The following is a 13782-nucleotide window of genomic DNA, read 5'->3' as shown; positions in this document are numbered from 1 at the left end:
GAAGTGGCCTGTGAAGCCCGCTGCTTGGTCAGTTGGTCAGAGTGTCTGATCATTATGTGGACCAGCCTCAGTGTCTCAGGTTCCCCCTGGTTTTACTGCAGCAGCCTGCTCTACCTACAGCACAGATCACAGAGCCCTGCAACTCCCATCAGCCAGGGTTATGTCCACCCCCCCCTGACCTGGGGACAGGGGTCAGAGTTCAGGGGTAGGGTCTGAATGTTGTTTTATATCAATTAGTGTGAGAGAGTTGTCCTGACATATAGAAAAGTGGTGTTGCTAGTTTTAGACCCCTAACACTGCTTGACACTGGCCTGCTACTGGCCACATAGAGCACTTTCTGTCAGTCACTCTGTCACTTTCTCTCTCTCTGTGTGTTTCTCTCTGGAGCACACACACTCGTTCTCTCCTTTTAATAATGGAAACCCAGTAACTGTAATTCTGACCTCACAGGCATTTAAATTAAGAGGATGAGTATGGAAACTGAGAAACTTGTGTGTGAGAGTGTATGCACTTGTATGTATGTGTGTGTGTGTTGTGAGTGTGTGTCTGTGAAGGCTAAATCACAGGGGTCATGTATATGATACTACCACAGGGCTGTAGACATGTCAGTCTTTTCTAACTAATGTAATTCCACTGTAACGTGATCAGGAGAAGGATTATAACGTTATTTCATATCTCCCTATCTGAAACACCACCTCTCCTTTCTCACTACCCCGCTGCCAGCGACTCAGCTAGCTGGCAGCTTGTGTGTGTGTGTGTGTGTGTGTGTGAGCATGCTTGTTGGCCTGCCTTCATAGCCAGTGCACACAGGGGAGTCGTGTTAGGGCTTTGCCAACTGCTGGTTTAACCGTTTCATTTCTCTCTCTCCTCTTTCCCCCTCTCTCTATCCCCTCTCCCCCCTCCTGGTTGGTATCAGTGCTGTAAAGAGATAGCATATACAAGCCCAATGTCATCATCACAGCTAGAGAGGAGCGAGAGGCTGTACAGTTGAGAGATGACGTCTCATGCTGTGCATGTGTGTGTGTGTCAAAGACATGCAGAAAGAGAGGAAGAAAGAGTAAAAAGGAGGAAGGAATAGTGGAAAGGAGCGAGGGAAGGGTGAAGTCTGTCATAATGATGTAATGTATGGCAGGGGCTAACCATGTAATATGTTATTCTGCAGTGTATGATCAGCACATCGTATAAGAACTTTCATTTGTTTTGGCAGCAGTGGTTTAAAGCACAGTAATTCTCTGGAATGGGATGATACAGGCACACACACACACACACGCACGCACACGCACGCACGCACACACACGCACACACACACACACACACACACACACACACACACACACACACACACACACACACACACACACACACACACACACACACACACACACACACACGCACACGCACGCGCACACATACACACGCGCACACACACACACGCGCACACACACACACGCACACACGCCACACACACACACACACACACACGCACACACTGCAAGTCTCAGTTACTCTGAGCTGCCACCTGGATTTCATTTCTAACCTCTGCTTCAACCGCCCCTCTCTAACCGCGCTGGCAAGCCTGTGTGTGTGTGTGATCCTATTCCATTGTGTGTGCATACCAGAGAACTCACACAAAGACAGCATTGGTGGAAAGAGCCAGCACTAACAATTACATTTGATCTATTTCAATTTGCATCATATCGCTCTACATGAAGACACATAAACTCATAATACTATAAACCCTGTTCCCTAGATCCCACAGTGATCTCCTTTCAGAGCGAGAGAGCAAGGTTTGTTCGTACCCTTGTGCCTTATGAGTGAAAGCTAAAGGTCTGTTGAAGGAGGAGAAAGAATCCTCTCTAATTCTGTAAAGAGACTTCCATATGTAGAAGATGTGTGTGAAAATAATACCTGGCTTCAACAGAGGCAATCAGAGAGAGGGAGGGAGCGCAGAGAAGTTATGGTTGTTGACAGAGCAAGAGAAATGGGGGACGGATAAAATAAGAGAAATTATGAATGCTGTTGGTTGCCAAGTAAATCACTATTATTGTAATAGAAAACACACTCTGTTCATCACTAAAATGAAGTTCCACTTACCCAGAGCAGACATCTGTGTGTAGGAGAGACTCATTCATTCATTCAGCCACTCACTGACTGATGGAGAATAATGTAATTTAAAGCCATACATTAAAATAAGTGTCACTTTAGCCACAATAATAACCATTGTTCAAGTGTTTCCCTATTCATCACAGCTTTGATTCAAAGTTTAACCGTTGGGACAGGGAGACTAAACTACATGATGCATGATTATCCTGGTGTGTTTAGAATAAAGAAATGGAATGACTTTCTTTCTCTCTCCCCCTTTCTTTCCTCCCTCTCCCCCTCCCCCTCTCTCTCTCTTCTCAGTGGGAGGAGATCAGCGGAGTAGACGAGAACTACACTCCCATCAGGACCTTCCAGGTGTGTAACGTGATGGAGTATAGTCAGAATAACTGGCTGAGGACCAACTGGATCCCACGCCAGTCAGCCAAGAAGATCTACGTGGAGCTAAAGTTCACCCTGAGAGACTGTAACTCCATCCCCCTGGTCCTGGGGACCTGCAAGGAGACCTTCAACCTGCTGTACATGGAGACAGACGAGGACCAGGGCAGCCGCTTCAGAGAACACCAGTTCTCCAAGATCGACACCATCGCTGCAGATGAGAGCTTCACCCAAATGGACCTGGGGGACCGCATCCTGAAACTCAACACGGAGGTCCGGGAGGTGGGGCCTGTTACCAAGAAGGGCTTCTACCTGGCGTTCCAGGATGTGGGGGCGTGTGTGGCGCTGGTGTCAGTCAGGGTGTACTTTAAGAAGTGCCCGTTCATCGTTAGGAACCTGGCCTCCTTCCCTGATACGGTGCCCATGGACTCTCATTCATTGGTGGAGGTGAAGGGCTCGTGTGTCAATCACTCCAAGGAGCAGGAGCCACCACGTATGTACTGTAGTACAGAGGGAGAGTGGCTAGTGCCCATAGGGAAGTGTCTGTGTAACGTCGGCTATGAGGAGAGAGGGAGCTCCTGCCAAGGTAAGACAATTTTACTACTCCCTGTACTACTTTTGTATTCTGTATTTCTTTTTTTCTTTTGCCCTCTGGTTTTTTCTCCCCCTCTTTCTTCCCCCTCTCTTTTTATTTATTTCTTATTTTATCTCTCTTTCACCTCCCTAACTCTCCATTGCTGAAATATACATTCCTAGTCCATACTGAACATAGGCTCTGAGTGTATACAGTACCTTGTTATGTTTTGAAAGCACGGTTTCAGCTGTGATAAAGTTCTGATCTATTACACAGATACACACACCTCATATCTATCGGCCATCTCTGGCCTTCGCTCTAACCACTAGAAGCCCAGTATGGGATGTGTGTATGAGGATTTGGTGAGGAGTTCTGTGTGTGTCTGGTAGAGGGCCCAGCTTGCAGTAGTTATATCAGTGAGCTCCTCCTCTCTCACCTCATCAGGATGGAGGAAGGACCAGTTCTCTGTGGGTCTGTCTGCTGTTGGAGGCCATGAAGAGAGGGGGATATCAGAGGAAAGGGTGTGTGCTGCTGAGGACTGGGACATGATGGGGATCTGGGCTGGTGTTTTGGGTGTTTTGACATGGGTGGAGGGCTGGGAAATAGGCCTGGAGAAGATTATGTTATATGATATGGTGTGTGCAAAGATATGGTGATATGATGAGATGGTGTGTGTAAGGGGAACTTTTTGTTCCAATTGGAGAACTGTGCCCAGAGAAATGACTACAGCTCAGAACGCCAAGAGACCATCTACTCCTCTTCTCTCTTTTCAGAAGGGAATGTTTTCTGTGTTGAGCGCTGTGTGAAGATATTGATCCACTTTCAGTACATTCACTATTCTATGTATGAGTGAGTGGAAGGATGAATGAGTCATGTTTAATTGAAGATCAAAGGTAATCTCCTAGGTCAAGTTCTGGTGTCAATGGTAAGAAAGAGAGAAGCTCCTTCCCTTCCTGTCCCATTCTCTGGAGAGAAACAAGTGAAAGGAAGACAGACAAACCTCTCTGGGTCTCTCAGTCTCTGGGTCTCTCGGTCTGTCGTTCTCTCTGTGTCTCTGTCGCTCTCTCTCTGTCTCTGTCTCTCTCTCTCTCTCTCTCTCTCTCTGTCTCTGTCTCTCTCTGTCTCTGTCTCTCTCTCCTGTCAGTGTGAGTAGTGTGAATGTTTGGGTGTATTTGACAATCTCTTATTAGTTTCACTGACTGCTAATGGAGTCTAATAAGGGCTTATGTTACGCTGGTTGTGACAGCTGCACTGTGACACACACACACACACACACACACACACACACACACACACACACACACACACACACACACACACACACACACACACACACACACACACACACACACACACACACACACACACACACACACACACACACACACACAGCCCCCCATGTATAGCGACAGTGAGGGGCCCAGTGCGCAGCTCAGCCCCCAGTGTTAACAGACAGATGAGTGTTGAGGGGCCAGTGTAGCGTGCGGTGGGTAGCAGAGTGGCTACGCTAACACTGGGATATGTTTAGGTTTCCAGAACTACTTCTCCTATTTGTGTGTGTTTTTGTAACTCTGAGTCAGATGTAGAGAAAGGCTTTACTTCACTGAATATTTCATGGAGCGTGTTTTCTTTTAGATGTGACGCAGCATCTTCTATTTGTCTTTGCAGGGTGTGTTTATGTGTGTGTGTGTGTGTGTTTCTGTTTGTACTGCGTGCCTGTGTATGTTTTTATTTTTGGGATTTTTGGGAGGGTCTGTGTATGTTTGTATAGGCCTCAAATAGTATTTTATTTGTTTATTAGGATCCCCATTAGCTTTTGCAGAAGCAGCAGCTACTCTTCCTGGGGTCCACAAAAACACAAAACATGACAAGCAACAAAACACTGAAACACTGAGGGACAAGGAAAGTCACACAAATGTAAAATACAATGATATACAGTTGAAGTCGGAAGTTTACATACACCTTGAAACGTAGTATTTAACAGTAAATACATTTAACAGTCAAAACTACAGTATATGGTGTTTGTGTGTACAGTTGAAGTTTACATACACCGTAGCCAAATATATTTAAACTCAGTTTTACACAATTCCTGACATTTCATCCTAGTAAAAATGCCCTGTCTTAGGTCAATTAGGATCACCACTTTATTTTTAGAATGTGAAATGTCAGAATAATAGTAGAGAGAATTATTTCTTTCAGCTTTTATTTCTTTCATCACATTCCCAGTGGGTCAGAAGTTTACATACACTCAATTAGTATTTGGTAGCATTGCCTTTAAATTGTTTAACTTGGGTCAAACGTTTTGGGTAGCCTTCCACAAGCTTCCCACAATAGGTTGGGTGAATTTTGTCCCATTCCTCCCGACAGAGCTGGTGTAACTGAGTCAGGTTTGTAGGCCTCCTTGCTCGCACATGCTTTTTCAGTTCTGCCCACAAATGTTCTATAGGATTGAGGTCAGGGCTTTGTGATGGCCACTCCAATACCTTGACTTTGTTGTCCTTAAGCCATTTTGCCACAACTTTGGAAGTATGCTTGGGGTCATTGTCCATTTGGAAGACCCATTTGCGACCAAGCTTTAACTTCCTGACTGATATCTTGAGATGTTGCTTCAATATATCCACATAATTTTCCTTCCTCATGATGCCATCTCCTGCAGCAAAGCACCCCCACAGCATGATGCTGCCACCCCCGTGCTTCACGGTTGGGATGGTGTTCTTCGGCTTGCAAGCCTTTTTCCTCCAAACATAATGATGGTCAATATGGCCAAACCGTTCTATTTTTGGTTCATCAGACCAGAGGACATTTCTCCAAAAAGTAAGATCTTTGTCCCCATGTGCAGTTGCAAACCGTAGTCTGTCTTTTTTATGGCGGTTTTGGAGCAGTGGCTTCTTCCTTGCTGAGCGGCCTTTCAGGTTATGTCGATATAGGACTCATTTTACTGTGGATATAGATACTTTTGTACCTGTTTTCTCCAGCATCTTCACAAGGTCATTTGCTGTTGTTCTGGGATTGATTTGCACTTTTCGCATCAAAGTACGTTAATCTCTAGGAGACAGAACGCGTCTCCTTCCTGAGCGGTATGACAGCTACGTGGTCCCATGGTGTTTATACTTGCTTACTATTGTTTGTACAGATGAACGTGGTACCTTCAGGCGTTTGGAAATTGCTCCCAAGGATGAACCAGACTTGTGGAGGTCTACAATTTGTTTTCTGAGGTCTTGGCTGATTTATTTTGATTTTCCCATGATGTCAAGCAAAGAGGCACTGAGTTTGAAGGTAGGCCTTGAAATACATCCACAGGTACACCTCCAATTGACTCAAATGATGTCAATTAGCCTATCAGAAGCTTCTAAAGTCATGACATCATTTTCTGGAATTTTCCAAGCTGTTTAAAGGCACAGTCAACTTAGTGTATGTAAACTTCTGACCCACTAGAATTGTGATACAGTGAATTATAAGTGAAATAATCTGTCTGTAAACAATCGTTGGAAACATTACTTGTATCATGCACAAAGTAGATTGCCAAAACTATAGTTTGTTAACAAGAAATTTGTGTGTTTGAAAAACGAGTTTTAATGACTCCAACCTAAGTATATGTAAACTTCCGACTTCAACTGTACAAACAATGCAACTAAAAAAAGATTTTAAAAAATACAATTAAAAAATAATGTGTGTGTCTGTGTGTGTTTGTGTGTGTCCCATAACAGTCCCCGCCATTCCATGAGTTGTTTTTTAAAGGTAATTTTGCTGTTTGGTTGAGTAATTGGAGATGGGCGTTCCATGCGATCATGGCTCTGTATAAAACTGTGCGTTGCCATGAATTTGTTTCGGACTTGGGGACTGTGAATGGGTGTCTGAGCTGAATGTTATTTGATTATGCAGACATTCGGGAATTTTTGTCACAATAATATTTATCATAAAAACTAGGAGAAGCAGTTAATCTTTTGTCAACCCTCAACCAGGAAAGACTGGCATGCATGTTGTTGATGTTAGTTCTGCATGTGCAGTTAAAGGCATGCTACTCTGTTTTGAGCTAGCTGCAGCTTTGCTAGGTCTTTCTTTGCTGCAATTGACCATATTACTGGACAGTAATTAAGATGGGAAAAGACCAGAGCCTGAACAACTAGTACAGTTGATTTTTGTGCATTCATTTTATAACAGACATACCCCTCCCCATCTTCACAACAACTTTGTCAATATGAGTTGCCCATGACAATTGACCATCCGATGTTATACCTAGGAGTTTAGCTTCCTCAATTTACTCAATGGTCACACCCTTTATGTACAACTCCAGTTGAGATTTAGCTCTTAGAGAATGTTTTGAGCCAAATACAATGCTTTTAGTTTTAGATGTATTTAAGACCAGTTATTATTAATAATCCATTCTGATACTGACTGTAACTCCTTATTTAGAATTTCAGTGAACTCACTGGCTTTGGGTGCTGACATGTAGTCGGCCTACATAGTCATTCTAGCTTTGTGTAAGACCAGTTTCAAATTATTTGTAAAAATAGAGAAGAGTAACACCCAAGTTAACCACTCTGAGGGACACCGCAATGTACATATCTGATGTTAGAGAAGCTTCCATTGAAGAACACTCTCTGGGTTCTATTGGATAAATAACTCTCCAACCATGTGATGGCAGGTGATGTAAAGCCATAGCAAGTGAGTTTTTCAATAACAATTTATGATCAATAACATCAAAAGCTGCACTGCAATCTAACAATACAGTTACAAATATCTTCTTATTATCCATTTATTTTAACCAATCATCAGTCATCTGAGTCAGTGCAGTACAAGTTGAGTTCCCTTCTCTATATGCATGCTGAAAGTTATGAGTTAACTTGTTCCCTGAAAAATAGCATTGTATTTGATCAAGCACAATCCTCTCCATCAGTTTACTAAGAACAGGCAGCAAACTGATTAGGCAGCTGTTAGAGCAAAGGGTGCTTTACTATTTTTAGGCAGTGGAATTACTTTAGCTTCCTTCCACAAAGGTGGACACACACTCCTTTAGGCTTTGGTTAAAGATATAGGGGTAGCAATACAGTTTCCTACCATTATCAATAGTTTCCCATCAAGGTTGTCTATACCTGGTGGCTTATCATTATTGATGGATAACAATAGTCTTTCCACCTCTCCCACACTAACTTGACCAAATTCAAAACAACAATTATTCTCTTTCATTATTAGATATTTTATACAAAAATATGATGGTTCACTGTTCAATGTTGTAATTTCACTTCTGAGTTTTTCCACTTTACTAGTGAAATAGTCATTGAAATTATTGGCAAATACTGACTGTTAGCACTTGGTGGCCTATAGCAGCACCCCAAAAGAAGAGGCTATAGATGAGGCAGGTGAACTTGCAACCACAACACTTAACAACATTTGACATGAGATCCTCTCTAAGATTTACAGGAATATGGCTCTGAACATATACAGCAACACCTCCCCCATAGGCATTCCTGTCTCTTCTGTAGATGTTATATCCCTGTATTGCTACTGCTGTATCATCAAAGGAATTATCTAAGTGAGTTTCAGAGATGGCCAGTATATGAATGTTATCCGAAGTTAGCAAGTTATTGATATCATTAACCTTATTTCTAATGCTACATGTATTAATATGGGCTATTTTTAGCCCTTTCCTTGGTAGCTTATCGGAGATAATATGGAGACTAAATAAATACATGTGTGTGTGTGATGTTGGGCTGAAGCTACTGACTTGGAAGCTAGGCTCTCTCATTCCTCCATTGGGAGTGCAGCTTCACCTCAATCTTCATATGATCCATCTGCAGCTTTTCAATGATATTTTGTCTTACTTTCTCCTCAGACTCGGCCCAGTTCTCATGCGAAGACTCTGGTATGCCATCCACAACGATGTTATTCCTCCTTGATTGTCCCTCTAGTCTGTTTTCCCAGTCATTGTTAATAATGATTCACAGACAGTGCTGATGTCATCTCGAGAGGACTTACAGTTTGTTGTCATCTTGCTGCAAGTCTCTTTCAGGACATCCACCTCTCCTTGGGAGAACTGCAAACTGTTCTTAAGGTCCTGGATCTCTCTGGTCAGATGGTCCATTATTTTGTTAGTTGAGTCCATCAGTATTTGGACAAAGCTCTGGAAGCTATTTTCCTGTTGTAACAACTGCTTGTAAAACACTTTTTGTTCAATTCAAATATATTTCACCTGTGATAGAGAAACACTGTCCTCTCCATGACTCCCACCTTTGGTTTTTGATGCCATGGTAGCAACGTAGGCTAACGCTGGTACTCCACGCAGTTCCAGACAGGGCAGGTCGCAGGGCAGATTTAAACAGCAACATTCAGCAGGGATTTAGACAGGCACAAGCCCGCGACAATCCGCGGTCCCAGTCAAGGAAACCTTGCTAGCTTGATAGCTAGTTAGCATTTAGGCTAGCTGCTACTCAGCTCTTCAAACTTTTCGTTGTCCCTAGACAGATGTAGCAGTCCCAGCAACTGATGCTAACCGCATCGCAGATTCCAAATTCAAAAGATAGCTAGTAACCAAACCTTTTGAATAGAACACTTTCAAAACAACAAACCGAGCTATCCCTCGTTCCGTGTACAACACGTGATGATGTTCTGTACCAAATGGTCTGTACCAGATTATGTGGGGTGTTGTATTTAACTGTCATAATTATCTCGTGCTATAGCTCTGTGTGTTTGTTCAGAGATGTGTGTGAAGCTGAGGGATTGTTTTCATAGTGAGGCTTCAAAATAAAATATGAGTTTCGTCCGACTACAAGGGCTTTAGCATACTGCCGCCTGGTGTGTGTTTGTGTGTGTGTGTGTGTGTGTGTGTGTGTGTGTGTGTGTGTGTGTGTGTGTGTGTGTGTGTGCACAAGATATCAGTCTGACTTCATGTCCCGACGTCCTTGGACAAACGTCTGTTTTTGATGAGTAATCTGACTTAATCTGCCGACGTTCGGTGACAAACGTGTTACATTTAGGCACAAAGAAACAGTCTTCCGACTGGGTTAAGGTTTTGGGTTAGGCTTACAACAGAAACAACTCAAGTTTATGCATTCATTCTGACTGGTTAATTGAAGGATTAAGGTTCGAGATAGGGTTAAAACTTTAGGCATTAATTCCGACTGGGCTTGCTAAATTGTTGTGGACGGATGGCGGTGTGGTATAAGCCGTGAGCTCCAGCTCCATAGACCGTGGGTTTAATCCCAGTGGATTTAATCCCAGTGGGTTCAATCCCAGTGCGGGGCATTTATCAAATAAAACAAATATGTGTGGCCAATTTTGACGACGTTTCCGTCCTGGGGATCTGCACAAACATCGAATTTCGCCTTGTATCTGGAGTGATCCCTCTGGTGTGTGTGCATGGATGCATTTCTGCATTAGAAGCAAAGTTCAATAGACATAAAAGGACTTTAAATTATTTGTCAGTAATATAACATTGTCTGATCAGTGAAGGTCACTTCATCCAGGTGGATCTAGATCATCTAATAGACTGTATCTGCCTCAGCCAGAGAGATGATGAGACACTTCACATTTTCATAAGGGAGTTCTGTGCAGTTTTGAGGACAGAAAATGACACTATAGGAGTCCACTGGTGGAGTGACACTGTCCTCTGGTGTTACATTGGACTGAAGCAGGTGATGTAGTTGATATCTACCATCAGTGTGAAATTCCTACAACCTTAATTTGAGCTTAAAACAGCAAACACAGGGCGCTCAGCAGCCAGCCGGATGTGTGTCACAGTTTGTGTGTGTGTGTGTGTGTTTGTGTGTGTGTGTGTGTTAGCAGCTGTTCGCCAGTTCCTCTGAGACAGACAAGGGTTTACATTCCTGTTGGATTTACCAAGACACACAATCCCCACACACACTAGCCCTTATTACTTAACACACACACACACGCACACGACACACACACACACACACACACACACACACACACACACACACACACACACACACACACACACACACACACACACACACACACACACCCTGATTACTTAGCACATTTTATTAAAGCCAGAGTGCAGTGGGGTATTTTAACAAGCCGCCAGTTAAGCTGAGGAGTAACTTTAATTCTGCCTGGCATGAACACACACACACACACACACACACACACACACACACACACACACACACACACACACACACACACACACATACACACTGTTGGCAGTTCTGAGCGATGCTGATCTATCGGCTCATGTGATGTTATCTCTAGTTTCTGCAGCTGTGAATGCCCTGTCTTGGTTTATGTGAGATAGAGCACTCTACTTTCTCTTAAAGTACACATTGATTCCCCTTTCAAGGCGGACATTGGCTTTGGAAGTGGTTTAGACTAGCGTAGAGAGACAAATTGGTCCCTTCAACTAAACACTGATGTTTATTAGCCTGATCATCTCTAACACAACGACGGGCCAGTACTGGGTCTCTGTCAATATGGGCTCTGGTCATTATGGAGTTGTAACTGTGTCACTTTTTGATGTGTAGATATTTGCGCATGTTTTGGGTCTTTTTTTAGGCTGTGGTTGTTTTGGGAGCAGTAGTATAGCTAATGATGCAGTGTTGTGTAATATTGAGTTAATATTGAGTTGGGGGTTGGATGGGATGGGAGGGGGGCTTGGATGGGAGGCAAACAGCAGGACTGGGGGGTTGGTGGTAGCCCGGGTGCGAGCAGGGAATGGGTCTCGGTTTGTTGACGGTTTTAGCTGTGGAGGGAAACGGCAGGACTGCTCAATACTGCTCATACATTGCTGAGCGAATAGTGCTTTTTGAGGTCATTTCGGTTTGATTATACACATTTTAAAAACGGTTTTCGGTTTCAATTTTTTTGGGGAACATTAAATGCACTATGCATTATGTGGGTTGAATGCTGTAACACAGAATAAAACAATTAATACAAGTCCCATGATGGTAGTGACTAGGGCTGTGGCGTTTAGCAAAGAAACAGGTATTCCTATATGCTTAATTTAGAGTTATTTATGTAACTTTAGTTATGATACAAACGTTGGGCTATATGTTTTGATTTTTAATACATTCTAAGGCTGCATGATGCAACTCTAATGATGATTTGAAAAAAGTTGCATGAAAGGCATGAGGTCTGCTTTGTTTTTTTCGCAGGCTCTACACACTTCATCAGTCTCTCATTCACAATTTGACAAGCACTTGATAATGCCTCGAATTTCCCGGCTGCATCCCCTTTGTGTGGCCGTAATGCCCCCTAAAACAATCCATGCCTTTTGCGGCCAGTGGCCGTTGTGCCCTTGGGCTGAATACACAGTGGGGGAAAAAAGTATTTAGTCAGCCACCAATTGTACAAGTTCTCCCACTTAAAAAGATGAGAGAGGCCTGTAATTTTCATCAGCGGTACACGTCAACTATGACAGACAAATTGAGATTTTTTTTCTCCAGAAAATCACATTGTAGGATTTTTTATGAATTTATTTGCAAATGATGGTGGAAAATAAGTATTTGGTCACCTACAAACAAGCAAGATTTCTGGCTCTCACAGACCTGTAACTTCTTCTTTAAGAGGCTCCTCTGTCCTCCACTCGTTACCTGTATTAATGGCACCTGTTTGAACTTGTTATCAGTATAAAAGACACCTGTCCACAACCTCAAACAGTCACACTCCAAACTCCACTATGGCCAAGACCAAAGAGCTGTCAAAGGACACCAGAAACAAAATTGTAGACCCGCACCAGGCTGGGAAGACTGAATCTGCAATAGGTAAGCAGCTTGGTTTGAAGAAATCAACTGTGGGAGCAATTATTAGGAAATGGAAGACATACAAGACCACTGATAATCTCCCTCGATCTGGGGCTCCACGCAAGATCTCACCCCGTGGGGTCAAAATGATCACAAGAACGGTGAGAAAAAATTCCAGAACCACACGGGGGGACCTAGTGAATGACCTGCAGAGAGCTGGGACCAAAGTAACAAAGCCTACCATCAGTAACACACTACGCCACCAGGGACTCAAATCCTGCAGTGCAAGACGTGTCCCCCTGCTTAAGCCAGTACATGTCCAGGCCCGTCTGAAGTTTGCTAGAGTGCATTTGGATGATCCAGAAGAGGATTGGGAGAATGTCATATGGTCAGATGAAACCAAAATATAACTTTTTGGTAAAAACTCAACTCGTCATGTTTGGAGGACAAAGAATGCTGAGTTGCATCCAAAGAACACCATACCTACTGTGAAGCATGGGGGTGCAATCATCATGCTTTGGGGCTGTTTTTCTGCAAAGGGACCAGGACGACTGATCCGTGTAAAGGAAAGAATGAATGGGGCCATTTTGAGTGAAAACCTCCTTCCATCAGCAAGGGCATTGAAGATGAAACGTGGCTGGGTCTTTCAGCATGACAATGATCCCAAACACACCGCCCGGGCAACGAAGGAGTGGCTTCGTAAGAAGCATTTCAAGGTCCTGGAGTGGCCTAGCCAGTCTCCAGATCTCAACCCCATAGAACATCTTTGGAGGGAGTTGAAAGTCCGTGTTGCCCAGCGACAGCCCCAAAACATCACTGCTCTAGAGGAGATCTGCATGGAGGAATGGGCCAAAATACCAGCAACAGTATGTGAAAACCTTGTGAAGACTTACAGAAAACGTTTGACCTGTGTCATTGCCAACAAAGGGTATATAACAAAGTATTGAGAAACTTTTGTTATTGACCAAATACTTATTTTCCACCATAATTTGCAAATAAATTCATTAAAAATCCTACAATGTGATTTTC

The 13782-nt window shown here is 43.4% G+C and overlaps 1 protein-coding gene across 2 annotated transcripts in view; it reads left to right on the top strand.

The window, feature by feature from the left end:
* LOC121536910 (ephrin type-A receptor 3) overlaps positions 1-13782 on the top strand; it is a 132610-nt gene that overhangs the window by 16381 nt on the left and 102447 nt on the right. For both annotated transcript variants that reach the window (XM_041844551.1, XM_041844552.1), the window contains exon 3: positions 2404-3064. In XM_041844551.1, the coding sequence (XP_041700485.1) occupies positions 2404-3064 (661 nt within the window). The remainder of the gene's footprint in view (positions 1-2403; positions 3065-13782) is intronic.

The sequence above is a fragment of the Coregonus clupeaformis genome, chromosome 23, assembly GCF_020615455.1.
Source record: "Coregonus clupeaformis isolate EN_2021a chromosome 23, ASM2061545v1, whole genome shotgun sequence".
NCBI classification, from domain to species: Eukaryota; Metazoa; Chordata; class Actinopteri; order Salmoniformes; family Salmonidae; genus Coregonus; species Coregonus clupeaformis.
The sequence above is the reverse complement of the archived record's forward strand: the minus strand, read 5'-3'. Positions and strand labels throughout refer to the sequence as shown.